The sequence below is a fragment of the Neoarius graeffei genome, chromosome 4 (genome assembly GCF_027579695.1).
Source record: "Neoarius graeffei isolate fNeoGra1 chromosome 4, fNeoGra1.pri, whole genome shotgun sequence".
Lineage (NCBI taxonomy): Eukaryota > Metazoa > Chordata > Actinopteri > Siluriformes > Ariidae > Neoarius > Neoarius graeffei.
In genome coordinates this window covers 17,408,543-17,428,906 of record NC_083572.1, presented here as the reverse complement: position 1 = coordinate 17,428,906, position 20,364 = coordinate 17,408,543, and the positions used below count along the sequence as shown (strand labels likewise).

Here is a 20,364-nt window from a genome sequence, read left to right as displayed (position 1 = left end):
AGGCAAGCTGGAGCCTATCCCAGCTGACTACGGGCGAAAGGCGGGGTAAACCCTGGACAAGTCGCCAGGTCATCACAGGGCTGACACATAGACACAGACAACCATTCACACTCACATTCACACCTACGGTCAATTTAGAGTCACCAGTTAACCTAACCTGCATGTCTTTGGACTGTGGGGGAAACCGGAGCACCCGGAGGAAACCCACGCGGACACGGGGAGAACATGCAAACTCCGCACAGAAAGGCCCTCGCCGGCCCCGGGGCTCGAACCCGGACCTTCTTGCTGTGAGGCGACAGGGCTAACCACTACACCACCGTGCTGCCCCCAAAATGTATCATATTATTCATATTTAAGTGAATAATCAATTCAGTCATCATAACTTGGCATTTTTAACCCAAGCAATCAAAAAGAGGAAATTTTATTCAATATTTTCACTCATCTGAAGGAGGGGCTCTAATTTTTCACGATGTAGTTATTTTATATGTAAATCAATTTTACAAAAGCATTTGAATTGTAGGCGGCACGGTGGTGTAGTGGTTAGCGCTGTCGCCTCACAGCAAGAAGGTCCTGGGTTCGAGCCCCGTGGCCGGCGAGGGCCTTTCTGTGTGGAGTTTGCATGTTCTCCCAGTGTCCGCGTGGGTTTCCTCCGGGTGCTCCGGTTTCCCCCACAGTCCAAAGACATGCAGGTTAGGTTAACTGGTGACTCTAAATTGACCATAGGTGTGAATGCGAGTGTGAATGGTTGTCTGTGTCTATGTGTCAGCCCTGTGATGACCTGGCGACTTGTCCAGGGTGTACCCCGCCTTTCGCCCGTAGTCAGCTGGGATAGGCTCCAGCTTGCCTGCGACCCTGTAGAACAGGATAAAGCGGCTACAGATAATGAGATGAGATTTGAATTGTAATCAAAAAAATTTTAAACAGTGGAGGCCAGATAAAGCAAGATACTATCTTTATCCTTATTAAACATGACAAAAGAAACATTGAGTGTTAGGTAAATGCAAAAAAAAGTAAAATTAGAAAAAAAAATTTTTTAACCATAATATCCCAAATGAGAGACCAGTTTCTGAGACAGACCCTTATATTTTTGGTCAAAAAGTGTTTAAGGTTTTGCCTCATCATTACAACATGCTTTATTTTGTGCATGGAAGTCTGTGGAACCTTGAAGATGCAGTTTGGATTTTTATTAAGTTTTTGTTGTTGATATTCATGATCTTTAAAAGCATACCAGTACTGGTCATGCTTACAACATTAATTGTGCTTTATGTATTACTTATGGCCCTTTTCCACTACCCTTTTTCAGCTCACTTCAGCTCGCTTCAGCTCACTTCAGCCCGACACGGCTCGCGTTTCGACTACCAAAAACCAGCACGACTCAGCTCGCTTCAGCCCTGCTTAGCCCCTAAAACTCGCACCGTTTTGGAGTGGGGCTGAAGCGAGCCGAAGCGAGGCTGGGGGCGTGAGGAGACACTCCCCTGTGCACTGATTGGTGAGGAGGAGTGTCCTCACATGCCCACACACGCCCCGCGAGCATGCTGGGATCTGTAAACACCGCAAACCCGAAAGAAGAAGAATTACGAATTACGAGAATTATGAAGCCTTATGCGCCTCGCCTCATCTATACGCTCTTGCCAGTATCTGTCCGCGTTGTCGGTGACAACAAGCCACAGCACAAAGACCAGCAACACTAACGACTCCATGTCCTCCATGTTTATTGTTTACTATCCGGGTTGTGAGACTACCGCTTAAAAGCTCACTGATGTCACTGTTTGCACTGCTTAACGACATCACCTGACGTCCACCCACTTTCGCTAACTCCACCCAATGTGTCCACCCACTTCCAGCCAGCACGGTTCAGTGTGGTTGTAGTCGAAATGCAACTCCAACAGCCCCGCTCAGCCTGACTCAGCACGGCACGGCTCAGCCCGACTCAGCCGCGTTTGTAGTGGAAAAGCGGCAATAGAGACAAAAGACGCACACATTCAGTCAAAAAAAAAAAAAAAAAAACCACCGTAAAAGCACTTTTGCGTACAATTGTATTCCGTGAATTACCCACACAGGCAGACCCACGTGGAGCAGCCGGAAGTGGTGTACCGTCGTTGATTCCGGGTTATCGGGTGCGAGTAAACAAGCAGTGTTTATGGGTCGAGATTCCCAGTTTCCAGTCAAGTAACTTCAGAACACGTTGAATAAATAGAGCTCTAATACTTCTAATAGATCTTTATGGCGCATATCTATTATTTCATGGCATTATGTGCAAGTAGATTTGGTTGTACTCAGGGTTCGAGAGCTTCGCCGGCGAAGCTCGACAGGTTTAGAATGAGTATTGAGAGAAATACCTTTGCGAGTTTATCATACAAGCATGATAAACATATAATGCCAAATAATATTGTAGTTTTAAAATTACCTAAATTAGATGAAACAAAACTTGTCACCTTACTCGGTCACACTGGCGCACACCTCCGCATTCATTAAAAAAAAAAAAAGTTCACATGCCCTGTGTCCGAAATCGCTCCCTACTCACTATATAGGGCACTATATAGTGAGGACGCCATTTTGTAGTGCTGTCCGAAACCTTAGTAAACCTTGGTATTTACACCCTATATAGTGCACTCAAAAGTATCCCACAATACATCACGAAAAGTAGTGTACAACCAATGGTCACTAACCAAAGCAATATATCCCATCATGCATTGCGGTCGCGCTGAAAGTAATCAAATTAAAAGTCTCAAATTTGATTTAATAAAAGGCAGTGGCAAAGAAGAAAGTATTCAGCCTTGATTTAAAAGAACTGAAAGATGCCGGTACTTTGTATTGATTAATGTAGGAAATGCACTCAGTAATATGGATTTATCACAAAAATACATGCATGCGTTTTATTATTTTAAAAACCCACTAGCCGGCTGATCTGGCACGTTTTAAATGTGCAACAGTAATGACGTAAATACCAGCGCGACGGACTAGTGTCTGAAATCGTTTTTTCATTTTACCAATGAGCTCACTATATAGTCCCCTGTATAGTAATTCCCTATATAGGGAGTAGTGAACGAGTGAGTGATTTCGGACACTGGGATGGTAACGGCTTGATAATCACTTTCACTCTTTCGGTTTTGATTGGTTTTTCTTTCGTGGTGGGAACGCCCACCGTAAACAGGATAAAATCTGTCCGACATCCCATTAGGGAATGCAGGGATATATTTGGGCTATAGTTTGGGCTATTTGGAGGTAAAACTTGTTGCCCGTGAAGGAGGCAACATGTCGCTGACCATGCCTGACTGTCGGAGCAGTGACTTAAAACTCGCGTGTACTTGACAAGAGCTTATGACGAACGTTACATGACAGAACCACTGGTATCATGCGTGATATTTTGAAATAGCTAGTAATTAAAATTCACTACACGTACACTTTAAATAATTTTAAAAGAACCTTCTAAACAACTCTAGTTTGATAATTCTGCTAGGCAGGTTATCTTTTGTTAGTTGGCTCTTTTATGGATTCTCTTCATATTTTTCTGGCCCTGAAATAACTCCACCCCAAATGAGACCAAGTTGTTCATACAGTATATCTGGGTTTTTTTTTTTTTTATTAAACAGAATAGCAGGGTCAGTTAGAAAGAAAAGGGAGGCTTATCATTTAAGTTCAGTTTACAGACAGCTCTAAAAATACAAACTGATTCTTTAACATTGGTGCATTTTATCAGAAATATTTTGGTTTCAAATAGCTGTCAGGACATAGGAATAGAACACAAACATACCTGGCAGAGGCTGGTGGGTTTTCATGCACCGTATAGGGACAATGAAGGCGTGGAGGCCGTGACACTTGCCCTGCGTGTACAGCTGGGCCAACACAATGGCGTGGTTCGATGACTTACCCACTGCAGACAAACACATTAACACTGCATACTTAATTCTTCTTTATAACACAAGAACAGGCAAAAACTGACAAACTGCATGGCTGAATATTGGAAAAATTGGGTGTGGTCCTTTTCCCATCTTCAACAGCCCAGGTTTGGCGAGTCTGTACCCAGTGTAGCCTCAAAATCCAGTTCTTGGTTGACAGGAGTGGAACGTGATGCTACTGTTGCAGCCCATCAGCCTGAAGATTCAGCATGCAATGCATTCCGTAATGCTTTTCTGCTCACCACGGTTGTACAGAGTGGTTATTTGAGTTAGAAGTTACAATAGCCTTCTTTTCTCATCAGCAAGTCATTTCCTCGCACATTCTTTTAAAAGAACGGAGACATTTAATTGTAAACCATAAAAACACAGATGTGGGTCTTATTTACAGATCACGAAATACAGAATTAGGAGACGAAACTATGTATTGTACGGCCAAGTAAATTCAAAATCGCATGAAATTAAATTTAAAATTTGACTAACTCATTCAAAAAAGTGCATGCATTTGAGTAAGCCTTACTTTGAGTGGCTAAAGTCTATGTGCAAAATAAATAAATAAATAAAAAAATCCATTTGTGGTAGATTTCAAATTATATTATTGGACTGTCTTCAATGTCATTTTTTTTAATACAACTGTCATACAGTGAATTTTTCTAAACATTCTAAACAGATCATGAAATGGTAAGAAACTACAGCACACTTGTATTATTGTGGAGGTTAAACAAAGGTCACTCACGTCCTCCTGCCCACCACTTGATAGAAGTGACCGTCGGGCTGTTCAGGACAAACTCCTGTGTGGAGGGGTCATAGGTCGCTGTGGTCTCAAGTGCACGGATGTGCGTTCCTGAAGCGCACGCAGAGAATACATACACGTATGTACACACACAGACACATCAGGATAGGATACGAGTGAATACAAAACAAAAAGCAGTGTAACTGAACATGAAGCTTCAACACACAAAATTACTGTGGACAAGAAACAGGGAAGGTGAACATCTAGCTTGCAGCCCAAAGTTTAAACAGGACAACGAACAAAGGGGAGAAAGAATTTTAAAAAAAGTGACAGTTCAGCCAAAAAAAAAAAGAAAAGCCTTCAACCCAAATGTAGTTAAAATCAGCCGAGAGACGTGTCATAACTCATACCCATGTGACTGACTGACGACATTTGGAGCAATTTAGAAAAAAAAAGAAATTCATTCAAAAGGTTTCTTTTCTTCCCCTCATTTTTATCGACAACCTCAAAATCAGAAAAAGTTGGGACGGTATGGAAAATGCAAATTTAAAAAAAAAAAAGTGATTTATAAACTTCCTTTATAAATTTGCAGACAGTATACACTCGATATATTTCTTTTCTTTTTTTTCTGGTCAACTTCATTTCATTTGTTAATATACATCTATTCCTATGTTTCAGGCCTGCAACACATTCCAAAAAAAGTTGGGACGGGGTGAGTAAGGAATTAAGGAAACAATTAAGTTGGGACATTTACGGTGAGTACGGAATTAAGGAAACAATTAAAATAATGATGCGATTTGAAGCAGGTGATGTCAACAGGTGACTGTAATCATGATTTGGTACAAAAATCAGTATCCAGGAAAGGCCTAGTCTTTGAGGAGCAAGGATGGGCCGGGGATCTCAAAGAAAGATAGGAAGGGATTTGGATTTTTCACCCTCTACGGTGCATAACATCATGAAACAATTCAAGAAATCTGGAGGAATTTCGGTGCGTAAAGGGCAAGGGCACAAGCCTAAGCTGAACACTTGTGATCGCCATCAAGAACAGTCATTCGTCTATGGACCCTTTTCACGTGATGTCACGACAAACGCGGCCGCCATTTTGGACATGTACTACCAGTAGTTTACCACAGCCAGCATTGAGGAACGGCAGCAAAGAAAGTGTTTATTTTCAGCAAGACTTTCATCATGCCACTATATTGTTGTGCACCTGGATGTAGTAACCATCAACAAACAAGGCAAGGGTTATCATTTTATCGGATCCCGGTAGATGCTGACCGACGGAGAAGATGGATAGCGGCCATAAACAGGAAAGATTGGCAGCCCTCGGCATACCAGCGCTTGTGCAGTGATCACTTTGTTGGAGGTAAGACGAATAAAATTAGCCAGAAAAGGCATTACATTGCTGTTAACATTCTGTGGCGGCGAGTGTGTAACCAAATAGGCTAAAATAACCCATTGTAACCTCTTTGTTCTTCTGTAGTAGCTATTAGCTAACGACATTAGCTAGCGTTGTGTTCCTTTGCTGTTGGTAGACTGTAGGACAGATCAGAGGCAGTGTCCTACAAACAGCGCTTAATTTGAGGGGGAGCAAGCCGGAGCGCGCTCCGGAATCTCGGGCGTTGGCTCCGGCAGCTATTTACACTGGATCCGGTGATCCGACACCTCTTTTGACTATGTAACAAAAAAACAAACAAACAAATAATTAAATTAAAAAAATGCAAGTTTATTTAGTGTTAATGTCTGATTTTGATATCTGTCTTGTTGGTGATTTCTCTCATGAAACGACATGCACAAAATATCTGCAGATGAACTTAATTTGCAGTGTTATTACAAAACATGCCCAGAAGCGCAGTGCCGCGCCCCCCTCTTTTTTTCCGCACCGGAGCCGCTCATCCTCTGCGCTCCAGGACCTCCCACTTTACAAATTAAGCACTGCCTACAAATAAGTGTTCAAAACAAGAGGAACATGTATTTGTCTCTTAAATCCAGGCCGTTCCCTGTAATCTGTAACAACGGTTGGAGAAAGTAATGGCAAATAGTGAGTGCACAAACCATAGAAGGTAAACTGTACACAGCGCCAGGGCAGTGTGATGGTAAACGTCGCTCTCTAAGCCTGCTAACCTCAATTTTTGAAAATACCTCTCCCTCCGCTCGCCCTGTAAATGCCCTACGTCACTGGATAGCGAAGGTGTTTTCTGCATCTCGCTCCTTTTTCTTGTATGTTCTCCGTTTGTCGCCTTCCTCGCATTCAAACCAATTCGAGATTCGAAGTCCGCTACATGTCCAAAATGGTGGTCGCGTTTACGAAGGTCACGTGACTGAAAAGGGTCTATAGCTGATATAACGACATGGGTGAGGGATTACTTTGACAAACCTTTATCAAGCACTGCAATACTGAGTTACATCTACAGATGTCAGTTAAAACTTTTACTATTTAAAAAGAAAGCTTTATGTTCACTGTGTCCAGAAACACCACGGACTTCTCTGGGCTCGGAGGCATCTGGGATGGACCCTCACACAGTGGTCAGACGAATCAGCATTCCGCATCTTTTTTGAAGGAAATGGATGCCGTGTGCTCCAGACCAAAGACAAAAAGGATCATCCAGACTGTTACCAGCAACAAGTCCAAAAGCCAGGGTCTGTCATGGTACGGGGTTGTGTCAGTGCCTTTGGCAAAGGTAACTTGCACTTCTGTGATGGCGTGTTAATGCAGAACAGTACACGGAGATTTTGGAGCAACATATTCTGCCTTCAAGGCGACGTCTTTTCCAGGAATATTTCAACAAGACAATGTAAAACCACATTCTGCACACATTACAAAGGCATGGCTGTGGAAGAAGAGGGTGCCTGTCCTCTCGGTCCTCAATAGAGAACGTGTGGAGAATTTTGAAATGAAAACTATCACGACAACCCTATACTGTAACACACCTTAAGGCCTGTTTGCAGGAAGAAAGGGACACAATAACACCTGAAACACGGTGTCTTCGGTCCATAAACATCTTTTAAGTGTTGTGAGGTAAAACATCAAATAAACGTGCTGTTATATAGTTTAGAGTGCAATACAAGTCAAAGGTTATTTACAAATCACTTTTCAGTTTTAATTTCAACAGATTGTCCCACCTTTTTCTGATTTGGGGCTGTATTAAGTTATTTAAACCAGATGTTTGACAGCTGTAATGCAGTCTAATTAAAAAAATAATAATAATAAATAAATAAAAAGAAGCCGCCGCCTGCTCTGAGAGGACGATTTATAAACATGAAAACTCGGAAGAGGAGATATAAGGAGATGTAAGAGTGTTATGGGTGAAACATTAGATCCTGGACATGAGCTGATTATTTTCAGGCATACAGAATTCACACCAATATGAATTCAAAGACACAAAACATGCAAGCGTTAGGTTGAGAAATGGTCTCTGCACCGGAAAAAGTGCTTTACATTTACATACCTTATCCTCGTAAATGTAAAGCAGATTTTCTTTGTGCATTGCCAGGTTGTTTACCGTGCCCGAGCTCTGTCTGGGCATAAGTGCCAATAATCTCCAGGTCCCATGCGGGTGTGAAGAAGGCGTCCAGCTGAGTTGGCGAGGCTTGGTTTAGCAGCGTGGTCAGAAACATCCCCAGGTGCAGGTCCAAAGGACCTGTGCGTCCATTGTGCACACATCTGGCGCCGCGGGTTAAAACAGGGTGGGGAGTTTTAGTGAGCCAGGCAGGAATTAAAGAGGAAAAGGAGGTTATTAGCAGAGGGAGGGTAGAGAAAGGATGGGAGTAAGCAGGTTTGGTAAAAAGGATGAATGGTTAGAGTGAGGGATAAAGAAATATGGAGAGAAAAACAAATCTTGAACCTTAGTCCTGATTAACCATCACTTCCATAACACTTCATTATGACTGATTCACATGAATTAAACCAATGAGTCAAGTTATTATGCACATAAATGAATTAAAGGAGGTGGAAAGTCTGACTTTTGCTTTTAAAACTGAGTTATCTCTCATAATTGTGGATGAAATCATCAATCCTGGATCAATAGGATTAATTTAAAAAAAAAAAACCTCACAGGAAAAGCGTTTCAGTATTTGAACAACATAGATCTTGACATGCAATATTTAAAGAGTTTCTGTGCTTGAATTCACATGGAATTTAGTTCAATTTAAAAAAAAAGGTGTGTATATAAAACGGTATAAGCAACATTTACCTTGTAGCTAATCCAACACCACACCTGTATTAACGGATGGACTACGCTTAGAGTAAGAGGAAATTTAATACAAAAACAAGTAGATTTATCATGTTTCATTTGTCTAAACACATGCACAGAGAACATTTCCAGTGTTTTAATCAGCACAGAGGCCAGAAACTTTGCAGAAAGGTTATTATAACCCCAATTCCAAATTGCAAAAAAAAAAAAACCCAGGAAAACCCCATATTTCTTTGAAAATAGTACAAAGATAAACACTGAAACCGAAAAATCTTATTGGTTTTTTTGTGAAGGGGGGAAAAAAAATGCTCATTTTGCAATTAGTGCCAGCAACATGTTTCAAAAACGATGGAACCGGGCCAGGTGGCATGGTGGTGTAATGGTTAACACTGTCGCCTCATGACAAGAAGGTTTTGGGTTCGAGCCCTGTGGCCGACGAGGGCCTTTCTGTGTGGAGTTTGCATGTTCTCCCCGTGGGTTTCTCCGGGTGCTCCGGTTTCCCCCACAGTCCAAAAAGACATGCAGGTTAGGTTAACTGGTGACTCTAAATTGACCGTAGGTGTGAATGTGAATGGTTGTCTCTGTGTGTGTCAGCCCTGCGATGACCCCGTGACTTGTCCAGGGTGTACCCCGCCTGTCAGCAGGGACGGGCTCCAGCTTGCCCGCAACCCTGCACAGGACAAGCGGTTACAGATAATGGATGGATGAAAGAGGGGCAACAAAAGACTGGAAAAGTTGAGAGACTTAAAAAAAAAATAAAATAAAATAAAATAAAATGAATAAATAAATAAATAAATAAATGTTAATTGGCAGTAAATTAGTAACATGTTTGTGTATTAAAAAAAAAGCATCCCAGAGAGGCGGAGTCTCTCAAAAGATTCTGAAACTAAAAGATTCAGAGAATCTGAAGAAACTTCTGTACGCAAGGGACAAAGCAGAAAACCAACATCCGCTGATGTCCGTGATCTTCAGGCCCTCAGGCTCCACTGCATTAAATACAGAAATGATTTTGGAAAAAAAAAAAAATTTGTATGGGCTCAGGAACTCTTCCAAAACCCATCGTCTGTGAACATAGTTCATGACTGCACCCACAAACGCAAGTTTGTGATATAAACAATATCCAGAAACACCACCGCCTTCTCTGGACCCCGAGCTCTTTTACGATGGACTGAGGCGAAGTGGAAAACTGTCCTGTGGTCTGATGAATTGAAATTTGAAATTCTTTTTGGAAATCATGGACACCACGTCCTCTGAGTGAAAGAGGAGAGGGACCATCTGGCTTATTGTTAACAAACAGTTTAAAAGCCAGCATTTGTGATGCTATGGGGTGTATTAGTGCACATAGCATGGGTAGCGTTCACATCTGGGAAAGCAGCATTAAATGCTGAATGACGTATACAGGTTTCGGAGGAATATGCTGCCATCCAGAGGACATCGTTTTCAGGGAAGGCCTCGCTTATTTCAGTAAAACAATGCCAAACTGCATTCTGCATGTATTACAACTGCACGACTCCGTGGTGAAAAAGAGTCCAGGTGCTAAACTGGCCTGCCTGCAGTCTAGCCCTGTCTCCCACTGAAAACATTTGGTACATTATGAAGCGCAAAATACAAAAAAAATTTAATATATATATGTTGTCCTTGTACCATTTTTCAATGAAATATAGGGTTTCCATAATTTGCAAATCAAACTCTAATTTAGTTATGTTTAACACAGTGTCCCAAATTTTTCGGAAATGGGGTTGTAAAGCAAATTAAACCCATAGCCATGCACTTAGGCTCTTCAAGCTCATTCCATTACCAGCCAGAGAAAGAAAGAAGAGTGCAACGAAAGAGGGTGATCGAAGCCTTGACTCAAGTAGTGAAAAAGAGAATTATTTCATGGATTCTATGGACCAAAGTTTTTATTTATTTCCAGAGATATTTCTCTCTCGAGCAGACGAATACACATCTTATGTAAACTGCCAAAACAGTGTGTGACTGTGCTAGAATGCTTTTAGAAAGCTGTCAAACACCCACGCAGGGCACCAAGATTGATTTCAGAAGTCAAGGCAAGACAACAGTGAAACTATTTACTTTGGACTGCAATGAGCCAGATGCGAGTCAACTACCAGGACTTGTGCTTATTTCACCAGGTATTAAATAAACTAATACAGTTTTAGTTTAGCCAATTATACAGTTCTATGCAATACAGGGCTCGAAATTCATATATTTTTTTCACCAGCCAGCCAGACTAGTTACCTTCCAAAGTAACTCGCCAAACAGAAAATCAACTCGCCAAAATTTGTTCATGTATGAATTTTACTTCTGTCAAAAATAACACAAAAGAGAGTAATTACCATTGTTCGTGACGAATGTGCATTTATTTCAAGACCCGAGTATTTTGATACTGATTTTTTTTGCACACTTTACAAATTGTCATTTGCTGTTCCACGTCCTCCTCGCGATATCCAAAAAAAAAAAAGCCAAATGACTGACCCCTTACTAGTTCTTTTAGGAACCAACTCGTCCGCTTCCATTTTTAATTTGTCACTGAAATTGACAGAGCTTACACGGTAGCCTACGCAACACCAGCGATTGCACGAACCGAGTCAGCGATGTAAACCGAAACTAGGAAATCTTCCCGCAAGTTCCTTTCAGCACAGAGATGTCGCCCGGGATTGGTTGGCAAGTGTGTGACTTTTTTTTTACCCTTAAGCAGCCCCTCACGTTACTGCCTGAGGGACAGGGAGAAAACTACCGGAAAAGGTTTTAAACAAACGCAACAAACATGAAACAAACGCAAGTCGGCAGATGACCATAAAATACTCGATAGTTACGATATAATAATTATATGTATTTCGCACAGAATTTTCGGAGATATATCGAGTATATTCGATATAAATCGCACAGCCCTAGTCTGAATCATCGCTTCATATACAGTGGGGCAAAAAAGTATTTAGTCAGTCACCAATTGTGCAAGTTCTCCTGCTTAAAAAGATGAGAGAGGCATGTAATTTTCATCATAGGTATACCTCAACTATGAGAGACAGAATGAGAAAAAAAATCCAGAAAATCACATTGTCTGATTTTTAAAGAATTTATTTGCAAATTATGGTGGAAAATAAGTATTTGGTCAATAACAAAAGTTCATCTCAATACTTTGTTATATACTCTTTGTTGGCAATGACAGAGGTCAAACGTTTTCTGTAACTCTTCACAAGGTTTTCACACACTGTTGCTGGTATTTTGGCCCATTCCTCCATGCAGATCTCCTCTAGAGCAGTGATGTTTTGGGGCTGTCGCTGGGCAACACGGACTTTCAACTCCCTCCAAAGATTTTCTATGGGGTTGAGATCTGGAGACTGGCTAGGCCACTCCAGGACCTTGAAATGCTTCTTACGAAGCCACTCCTTCGTTGCCCGGGCGGTGTGTTTGGGATCATTGTCATGCTGAAAGACCCAGCCACGTTTCACCTTCAATGCCCTTGCTGATGGAAGGAGGTTTTCACTCAAAATCTCACGATACATGGCCCCATTCATTCTTTCCTTTACACGGATCAGTCGTCCTGGTCCCTTTGCAGAAAAACAGCCCCAAAGCATGATGTTTCCACCCCCATGCTTCACAGTAGGTATGGTGTTCTTTGGATGCAACTCAGCATTCTTTCTCCTCCAAACATGACAAGTTGAGTTTTTACCAAAAAGTTCTATTTTGGTTTCATCTGACCATATGACATTCTCCCAATCCTCTTCTGGATCATCCAAATGCTCTCTAGCAAACTTCAGACGGGCCTGGACATGTACTGGCTTAAGCAGGGGGACACGTCTGGCACTGCAGGATTTGAGTCCCTGGCGGCGTAGTGTGTTACTGATGGTAGCCTTTGTTACTTTGGTCCCAGCTCTCTGCAGGTCATTCACTAGGTCCCCCCGTGTGGTTCTGGGATTTTTGCTCACCGTTCTTGTGATCATTTTGACCCCACGGGGTGAGATCTTGCGTGGAGCCCCAGATCGAGGGAGATTATCAGTGGTCTTGTATGTCTTCCATTTTCTAATAATTGCTCCCACAGTTGATTTCTTCACACCAAGCTGCTTACCTATTGCAGATTCAGTCTTCCCAGCCTGGTGCAGGTCTACAAGTTTGTTTCTGGTATCCTTTGACAGCTCTTTGGTCTTGGCCATAGTGGAGTTTGGAGTGTGACTGTTTGAGGTTGTGGACAGGTGTCTTTTATACTGATAATGAGTTCAAACAGGTGGCATTAATACAGGTAACGAGTGGAGGACAGAGGAGCCTCTTAAAGAAGTTGTTACAGGTCTGTGAGAGCCAGAAATCTTGCTTGTTTGTAGGTGACCAAATACTTATTTTACCAAGGAATTTACCAATTAATTCATTAAAAATCCTACAATGTGATTTCCTGGATTCTTTCCCCCCATTCTGTCTCTCATAGTTGAAGTGTACCTATGATGAAAATTACAGGCCTCTCATCTTTTTAAGTGGGAGAACTTGCACAATTGGTGGCTGACTAAATACTTTTTTGCCCCACTGTATATTTTTTATTTTCAACTAGCCAGCCGGGCTGGCTAGTGACAGGAATTACCCGCCAAATGACAAATTAAGTCGCCTCGGGCAACCGGACCACCGCGAATTTCGAGCCCTGCAATAGCTTAAATTTGACTTTTTAAAATGGTTTGCTGTAGAGATTGTGTTTAAATCAAGAAAATGTGTCATGTGGCAATGGGTCCCTAAACTTCTGCATACAACCGCGTTTCCTAAATAAAATACTGCCAATATTAGAGGTGCACCAATTGGATACCATGTGCTGTTATTGGGCCGATTTGGTTCGTCCGATGGATTTAGCACATTATGCACCATCACGTCCATCTATCCAGATAGGTTTTCTTTAAACTGACTTAGGAGTAAGGGTGCGCACTAAGACAAAAATATCACCACAATTCAACATTTCGATGATACACAATACAGTATGTATGAGACCATATAGGTTTATTAACAAATTTCCCACTAATACAAGAGTGTTGAATTAAAGAAAATGTTGTTACATGTTACTACTTTAATAAAATAATGACTGTCACGACAAATAGAAAAATATATATATTTTTCAACGATATTAACTAACTTATTAATTTTGATGAAATTAGACCAGGTTCTGATAGTAGACTCGTGTCACCTTGTGGATCTGAATGCACATATCCCATAAGTGAGAATGACTGACCGTGCCCCAGCTCAGTCTGAGCGTATGTGCCAACCACCTTTAATGAATCGGCCAGCGCCAGCCATTTGTCACACTGCTCAGGGGTGCCCTGGCCGGACAGCGCAGGGATGAACATCACATAATGGAGACCGACAGCCTCGTGGTATGTTTTTCGTGCCACTCTGCAGGAATGCACATACACCTTAGCCACACTACACATGTTCTTGATCTTGATGTTTCTTTCAACTTTCTTTTTTTCTGTGGCAGAATACTTGTACAACATAGACATTTCATCGAAAAAACCCCAAACAAACAAGAATTTGGTCTTTTTTTTTTGGAGGGGGGAGGGTGGTGTTTTGGATATTTGACCTCTCTTCTTGATAGAATTGCTAGAGTTCGATTAAAATGTGTGCGTTTCTTGGCACTTAAATCCTAGTCCACATATTTTCGATAGGGCTGAGGGTCAGGACTTGTTTTCAGCTTAAAGTGCATATTCTGGACCAATTTCGTGGTTTTTTTATATGAAAGTATGTCCCTTTACACACTCATCCAGAAGAGTAATTTTGCACAAGGCCATCTGTCTACAGCAGAAAAAAAATAAAACGCGTCTGGAAAAATCCCAAGGGAGTCTGGAGCCAGATTCGTGACGTCACCTGCGGAAGCGCCAGCAGGCTGCGCGAGCTTGCGCGGTTTCAGTGCACAGCCTGTGTAGACCAAGCGCTCCCGTTTCTCTCTCATTGTCCGGTCTTTTGGAAAACAATGGAGTACTAATCCCATCAAGATTGGTGTTGCTACACCCTCCTACGATACATCTGTTAACCCACACAAAAGCGCAATAATCCTCTTTAAAGTACGTCGCAAATTCTTCTCATTGCAGACAGGTGCTCAGACGCTGATTGAAATAGAGAGGAGAAATCGTGTGACGTGCCTGCATAAAGTCTGCAAGGCTGGGGAACATGTCGCAGTTCCCTCGACTGATGCGGCCATGCCAGAGGTCAATTTTTTGTGTGAAGGCGTCCACTCTGTCTGCGAGAAGCAAAATATGAGTTTCGCGGCCTTGCAGAGACAGGTTGAGGCCATTCAAACGGTCAAATATATCGACCAAATAGGACAGAGACGCAAGCCACATAGTGTCATCCAGATGCTTCGCCAGATCTGATTTGATTTCTGTCAAAAAACACTTCACCTCCTCTCGCAGCTCACACAACCGCTGCAACACCCGCCCCCTGGAGAGCCAGCGAACTTCAGTGTGCAGAAGCAGCTGTTCGTGCCCTGACCCCATCTCCTGGCAGAGGACCCCAAACAAGCGAGAGTTTAGCGGCCGTGATTTGATTAGATTTGTCATTTTCACGGATTGGTTCAGCATGGAGTCAAAGAGAACCGGCATTTTTTTTAGCAGCTAATGCTTCGCAATGGACCATACAATGTGTCCATTTCACAAGTGGAGCTACTTGCTGAACACGAGCAACTAGGCCACGCTCGCGGCCCGTCATTGCCTGTGCACCATCCGTGCATAGGCCAACGCATCGGTCCCAAGCCAAACCATTTTCACAGATAAAAATATCAAGGACATTGAAGATGGCTTCTCCTGTAGTGTGCGACTGAAGAGGCCGGCAAAACAGGACATCCTCCTCAATTGCCTTGCCACGCAGATACCTGACATAGGCGAGGAGCTGTGCCTGCCCAGCAATATCAGTGGATTCGTCCAGCTGCAGCGCCTAGTAAGGACTGTTTTATGAACTCTATGAGTTGCTCTCTGTCGTCATTAGACATGTCTGAAATCCTCCTAACGACTGTGTCATTGGACAGTGGTACTGCACAGAGTTTGGCTGCTGCACTATCTCCTATCATTATTCTGCACGTCTTGTGCGGCCGGCAAAATGAGAGTCTCGGCAATTGTATGCGGTTTACCCAGTTTTGCTATTCTTTTGGCCACTACATACTATGCCTCCAAACCATGGATTAAAGCAAAAAAAAAAATTATTTGACTGAAAATTTACGGGGGGGGGGGGGGGGTATGGGGTTACGGGTGGATTTCGATGAAATTCTGAGAATGGTTAACTTAGAACTGATAACTTATCAATTAATTAATGGATTAATATATTCAATTTATTGCACTCTCTTTCCATTGCTTCCGTATATTATTTTTTGTGGCAAACCACACAAATGCAAGCGCCTGGAATGTTTAGTTTTTTGCACCATGAACTACCGTATTTTCCGGACTATACGTCGCTCTGGAGTTTAAGTCGCATCAGCCAAAAAATGCATTATGAAGACGAAAAAAAAACCCCAAACAAAACATATATACGTCGCACCGGACTATAAGTTGCACTTTTTTGAAGGGTTATTCTATCCATAGAATCTGTGATTCTGATAAGCGGCATGTGGTTACTGCGCGACTGCATTGTTTATTTAATAAACGAACAGCTGAGCAGTGATAATGCGCCCTTTGCCCTGCAAGTAGCCTAGTCTGATTATTTTAAATATCTACTACTATCTTTAATACTATCACTATCGTTATTACTAATAGCCTATATTATTATTATAACTAATATCTCATTATCTGTACCCGCTTTATCCTGTTCTACAGGGTCGCAGGCGAGCTGGAGCCTATCCCAGCTGACTACGGGTGAAAGGCGGGGTACACCCTGGACAAGTCGCCAGGTCATCACAGGGCTGACACATAGACACAGACAACCATTCACACCTATGGTCAATTTAGAGTCACCAGTTAACCTAACCTGCATGTCTTTGGACTGTGGGGGAAACCGGAGCACCCAGAGGAAACCCACGTGGACACGGGGAGAACATGCAAACTCCGCACAGAAAGGCCCTCGCCGGCCACGGGGCTCGAACCCGGACCTTCTTGCTGTGAGGCGACAGCGCTAACCACTACACCACCGTGCCGCCCTATAACTAATATTAGTAGCCTATTACTGATGCATTAATCAGTTTGCTTTTAGAATATTTTTACCAGTAGGGCTTATTATCGCCCCATGGCTCTTTCATCTTTGTTATTAAAGCTGTAGTAATCATCGAGGAGTGTCATTCTTCATTTTTGTCGAATTTTATTTCATCAAATCAGAGGTCAAGTAAACCGTCTAGTGAAAAAAAAAAAAAAAACAAAAACCACCGCTCAGAGAAAAAGAAAAAAAAAAAAAAAAAAAAAACAGGCAGAAAGTGCGCCTGCCAGTTAACGTCATATCAGATAAAAACATTAAATGTTATTCAGACCATTAACACCATAACATCAGAGATGAAGAATAAAGTTCATCTTGGAAGGAGAGTTATTTTTAAAAATGCAAAACAAAATCATTTATAATAGCCCAGAGGAAAACTGGCTGAATATGTACCGTAACATCAAGTTATTCAATAGCCTATAGGCCTAAAATCAGGGCTTAATTTGAGCCGGAACATGATGGAACAAGATCGGTAACCTCCGTTGTCGGATCCGGCAGCTATTTTCATTTCATTCGGTGTTCCGGCAGCTATTTAAATGGGTCAGATCACCTCCGTGACCATCACAAAGGGAAAAAAAAAATCAAACGATAAATTAAATAAGTAAATAAAAATTTGTTTAGTGTTCGGTTTTGATTTTGATATCTGTTGTTGATTTCTCTCCTATGACATCCACAAAATCTATGCGGAAGGGGAAGAGGGAGGCGCATGGGGTGTATACTTCCGCTCAATAGAACACCGGGTTTTTTGTAGCCGTTAGCTTGCGCTGTGGAAAAAATGGCAAAAAAACAAGAAAGCTTACTAAAATTTTTAAAATGAATTCTCCAACTTGTTTTGTAAACCCTTTATTTCTTAACTATTACTTGAATTGATTGCACTTATGTTTGCTGGCACTGCTTTTAATGAGCAGGAGAAAAACAGGGAGGGCTCGGAAAATGACCGCAGGTCGGAATCGAACCCGGGTCCCCGGATTTATGGTGTGGCGCCTTACCCACCTGAGCCACGAAGTCCCGCTGGCACTGCTTTTAAATCCCCTACTTAAATCCTTAAAATGAGTCATTTAACTCATGTCTTGTGTGATCTGATCTCCAATGGTGAAATAAACCGGGTGTGATATGAGTACAATCTGTTATTTTAGAAGATAAATTTAATATATAATTTAATATATATAGCCTAATAAAAAATAATATTTTATAACATCACGACATATTACTGTCTGTAACTGTTCATCACTAAAGCGTTTTCTAAGATCATAATGTCTGATATTTTTTTTTTACACACACAATAAGCGCGTGTGCTTAAAGTTATAGTAAACCACCCCCCGCCTTTTTTTTTTTTTTTTTGAGTCGCCGGACCCACCCACCTCCTGTGTTCCGGGACCTCCCACTTCACAAATTAAGCACTGCCTAAAATCATTACATAACTTATTTAAATAACTATAGCCCTATCATTAATAATAAAACACAGCTCAATCAAGTTTATCAAGCTGACGATTTCACTCCAAATCAGCAAATCCATTGAATTCCTCATCCTCGGTGTCGCTTCTGAACAACTCTGCCAACTCCAGCGGCAGATGAAGCGCCGTTTCCTCTTCTCCTGCGTGGCTGTCGTCAGACTCAGCATCAGCTCCAGTTATTCCGTGGTGGAAAAAAAAAACCACAACATGTATACATCGCACTGGAGTATAAGTCGCATGGCCAGCCGAACCATGAAAAAAAGTGCGACTTATAGTCCGAAAAATACGGTAAATGACGCGGTACGCGGTGGTCCGGACTACCGTTGTGGTCCGGACCACGCCGTTTTCAGGTGTGGTCCGGACCACCAAGTTCAGAAGACAAATAAATTTTAAATTTTCAGCTACTTCTTCCCCTAATTTAGAATAAATTCTTTCCTTTGCCCTTTCTTCTGTTGCTTTGTAGTCTCTAGCACATTTTTTCTTATTCCTTAGAAGCTGTTCATAACCACCCTGAGACATAATGACGAAAGTTGGTAAAATTATTTTTCACTTCCCTCGTGGCAGCTCCCGCTTTTTTACATGCGTTAGAACTGGTATCTTTTATTGCGCGTGTGTTTTACGCATGCATTTCTCTTCCGGTTTGAGAAAAAATAACAAATGATGTACGACTTTGTAAAAAAACTCGTATTAAATGACAAACACAGTATGATTTTGGTAAGTTTTTATTTATATCGTAATATAATACAGCATACGGTGAACCGGACCACAATCCAGGAAAAATAATTAATTAATGCCCTCGTTTTGTATGGAAAATACGGTGATCCGGACCACCGCGTACCGCGTCAAATGGCTTTCCGTTTTCACCTATTTCGTACAGCCAAGCCCACCTCCACTTGTTTTTTACACCTTTATCGATGGCAGACACATCAGTGCCTTCTTTCATGTAAAGCGCATCCATGCTGCCGAAACCGAAAGCAGAATGACATGCTCCTCTGTGCTCGACGTCAATATAGAAAAAAAGTTTGGAGCTTCGCTTAAATTAAAATTATAATTTGACCTTACTTTGTGTTGAATACGACTTCAAAAACAATTCAAGATTTTATTAAGAGAAATATTGTGGCCAACACGAGTGTTAAGTTCCCTAAAAGATCGCGTGAAGTTGGCTGCTATCTACTTTGCGTTCGTTCTCATTTTCCTCCATCATTTCATAGGCCAGAAACAGATGTTTTGATGTAATTTAACTTAGTAGGCTATGATTATTATTTAACCGTCGTCTTCTAGACATTTTGACTGTTTGGGGCATTGAACGCTGGTGTATGATTTTCAGGGAATAAAGTTTAGCGCATGTCGGAACATCATTGCGCTCGCAGCCTCCAACTCCTCAAACGTCCTTTAAATTGTGATATAACGTAGGCTATAAGGCACGGTTCTAACATACCTTACACGTTGGCCTAACGAAAATAATAACTGTTGGGGCGTCTGCTGATTTGTTAGCTATAAATTTAGGTCTAATTACTTCTGACAGTCTGCAAGCATTGCACCGTCGGGTTTTCAAGTCTGGCTGAAGCAGAGGAGCGGGCTTTCCGGGGTTTATTTTTTCGTTGTTTTTTTTTTTAACATGCTCTATTTCTATATGTCCAGGTTTGAACCAAGTCATTTTGGCAAGATTTAATTTAATACAAAACAGAAATGGTCAGACAAGCACACCGAGCACATGGGAATGTATTTTGCCAATTTTGACAGCGCATGTTTTTTTAATGCCGCACCGTAGACAGCGAACGTTTAAACATGATCAAACAGAGGAAATAAACGACACAAAGCATGGCTCAAAAACAAAAAAGTTAAATAAACCCTGCTGATAGTTGATGGTGTTGCAACACATCAGTGTTATAACCCAATCTCTACCCAACCGCCCGTCATTTTAATTCTCCTCGGATCAGCACCGA

At 41.8% G+C, this 20,364-nt stretch overlaps 1 protein-coding gene across 2 annotated transcripts in view; it reads right to left on the bottom strand.

Moving 5' to 3' along the window:
• acox1 (acyl-CoA oxidase 1, palmitoyl) overlaps positions 1-20,364 on the bottom strand; it is a 98,834-nt gene that overhangs the window by 42,492 nt on the left and 35,978 nt on the right. The window contains exons 3-5 of one of the 2 annotated variants that reach the window (XM_060918952.1): positions 14,026-14,186; positions 4,633-4,740; positions 3,755-3,874 (exon numbers count right to left, since the gene is read on the bottom strand). In XM_060918952.1, coding sequence (XP_060774935.1) covers positions 3,755-3,874; positions 4,633-4,740; positions 14,026-14,186 — 389 coding nt within the window. Of the gene's footprint in view, positions 1-3,754; positions 3,875-4,632; positions 4,741-8,132; positions 8,294-14,025; positions 14,187-20,364 lie in introns of both variants that reach the window. The other variant, XM_060918953.1, reaches the window with a different exon arrangement.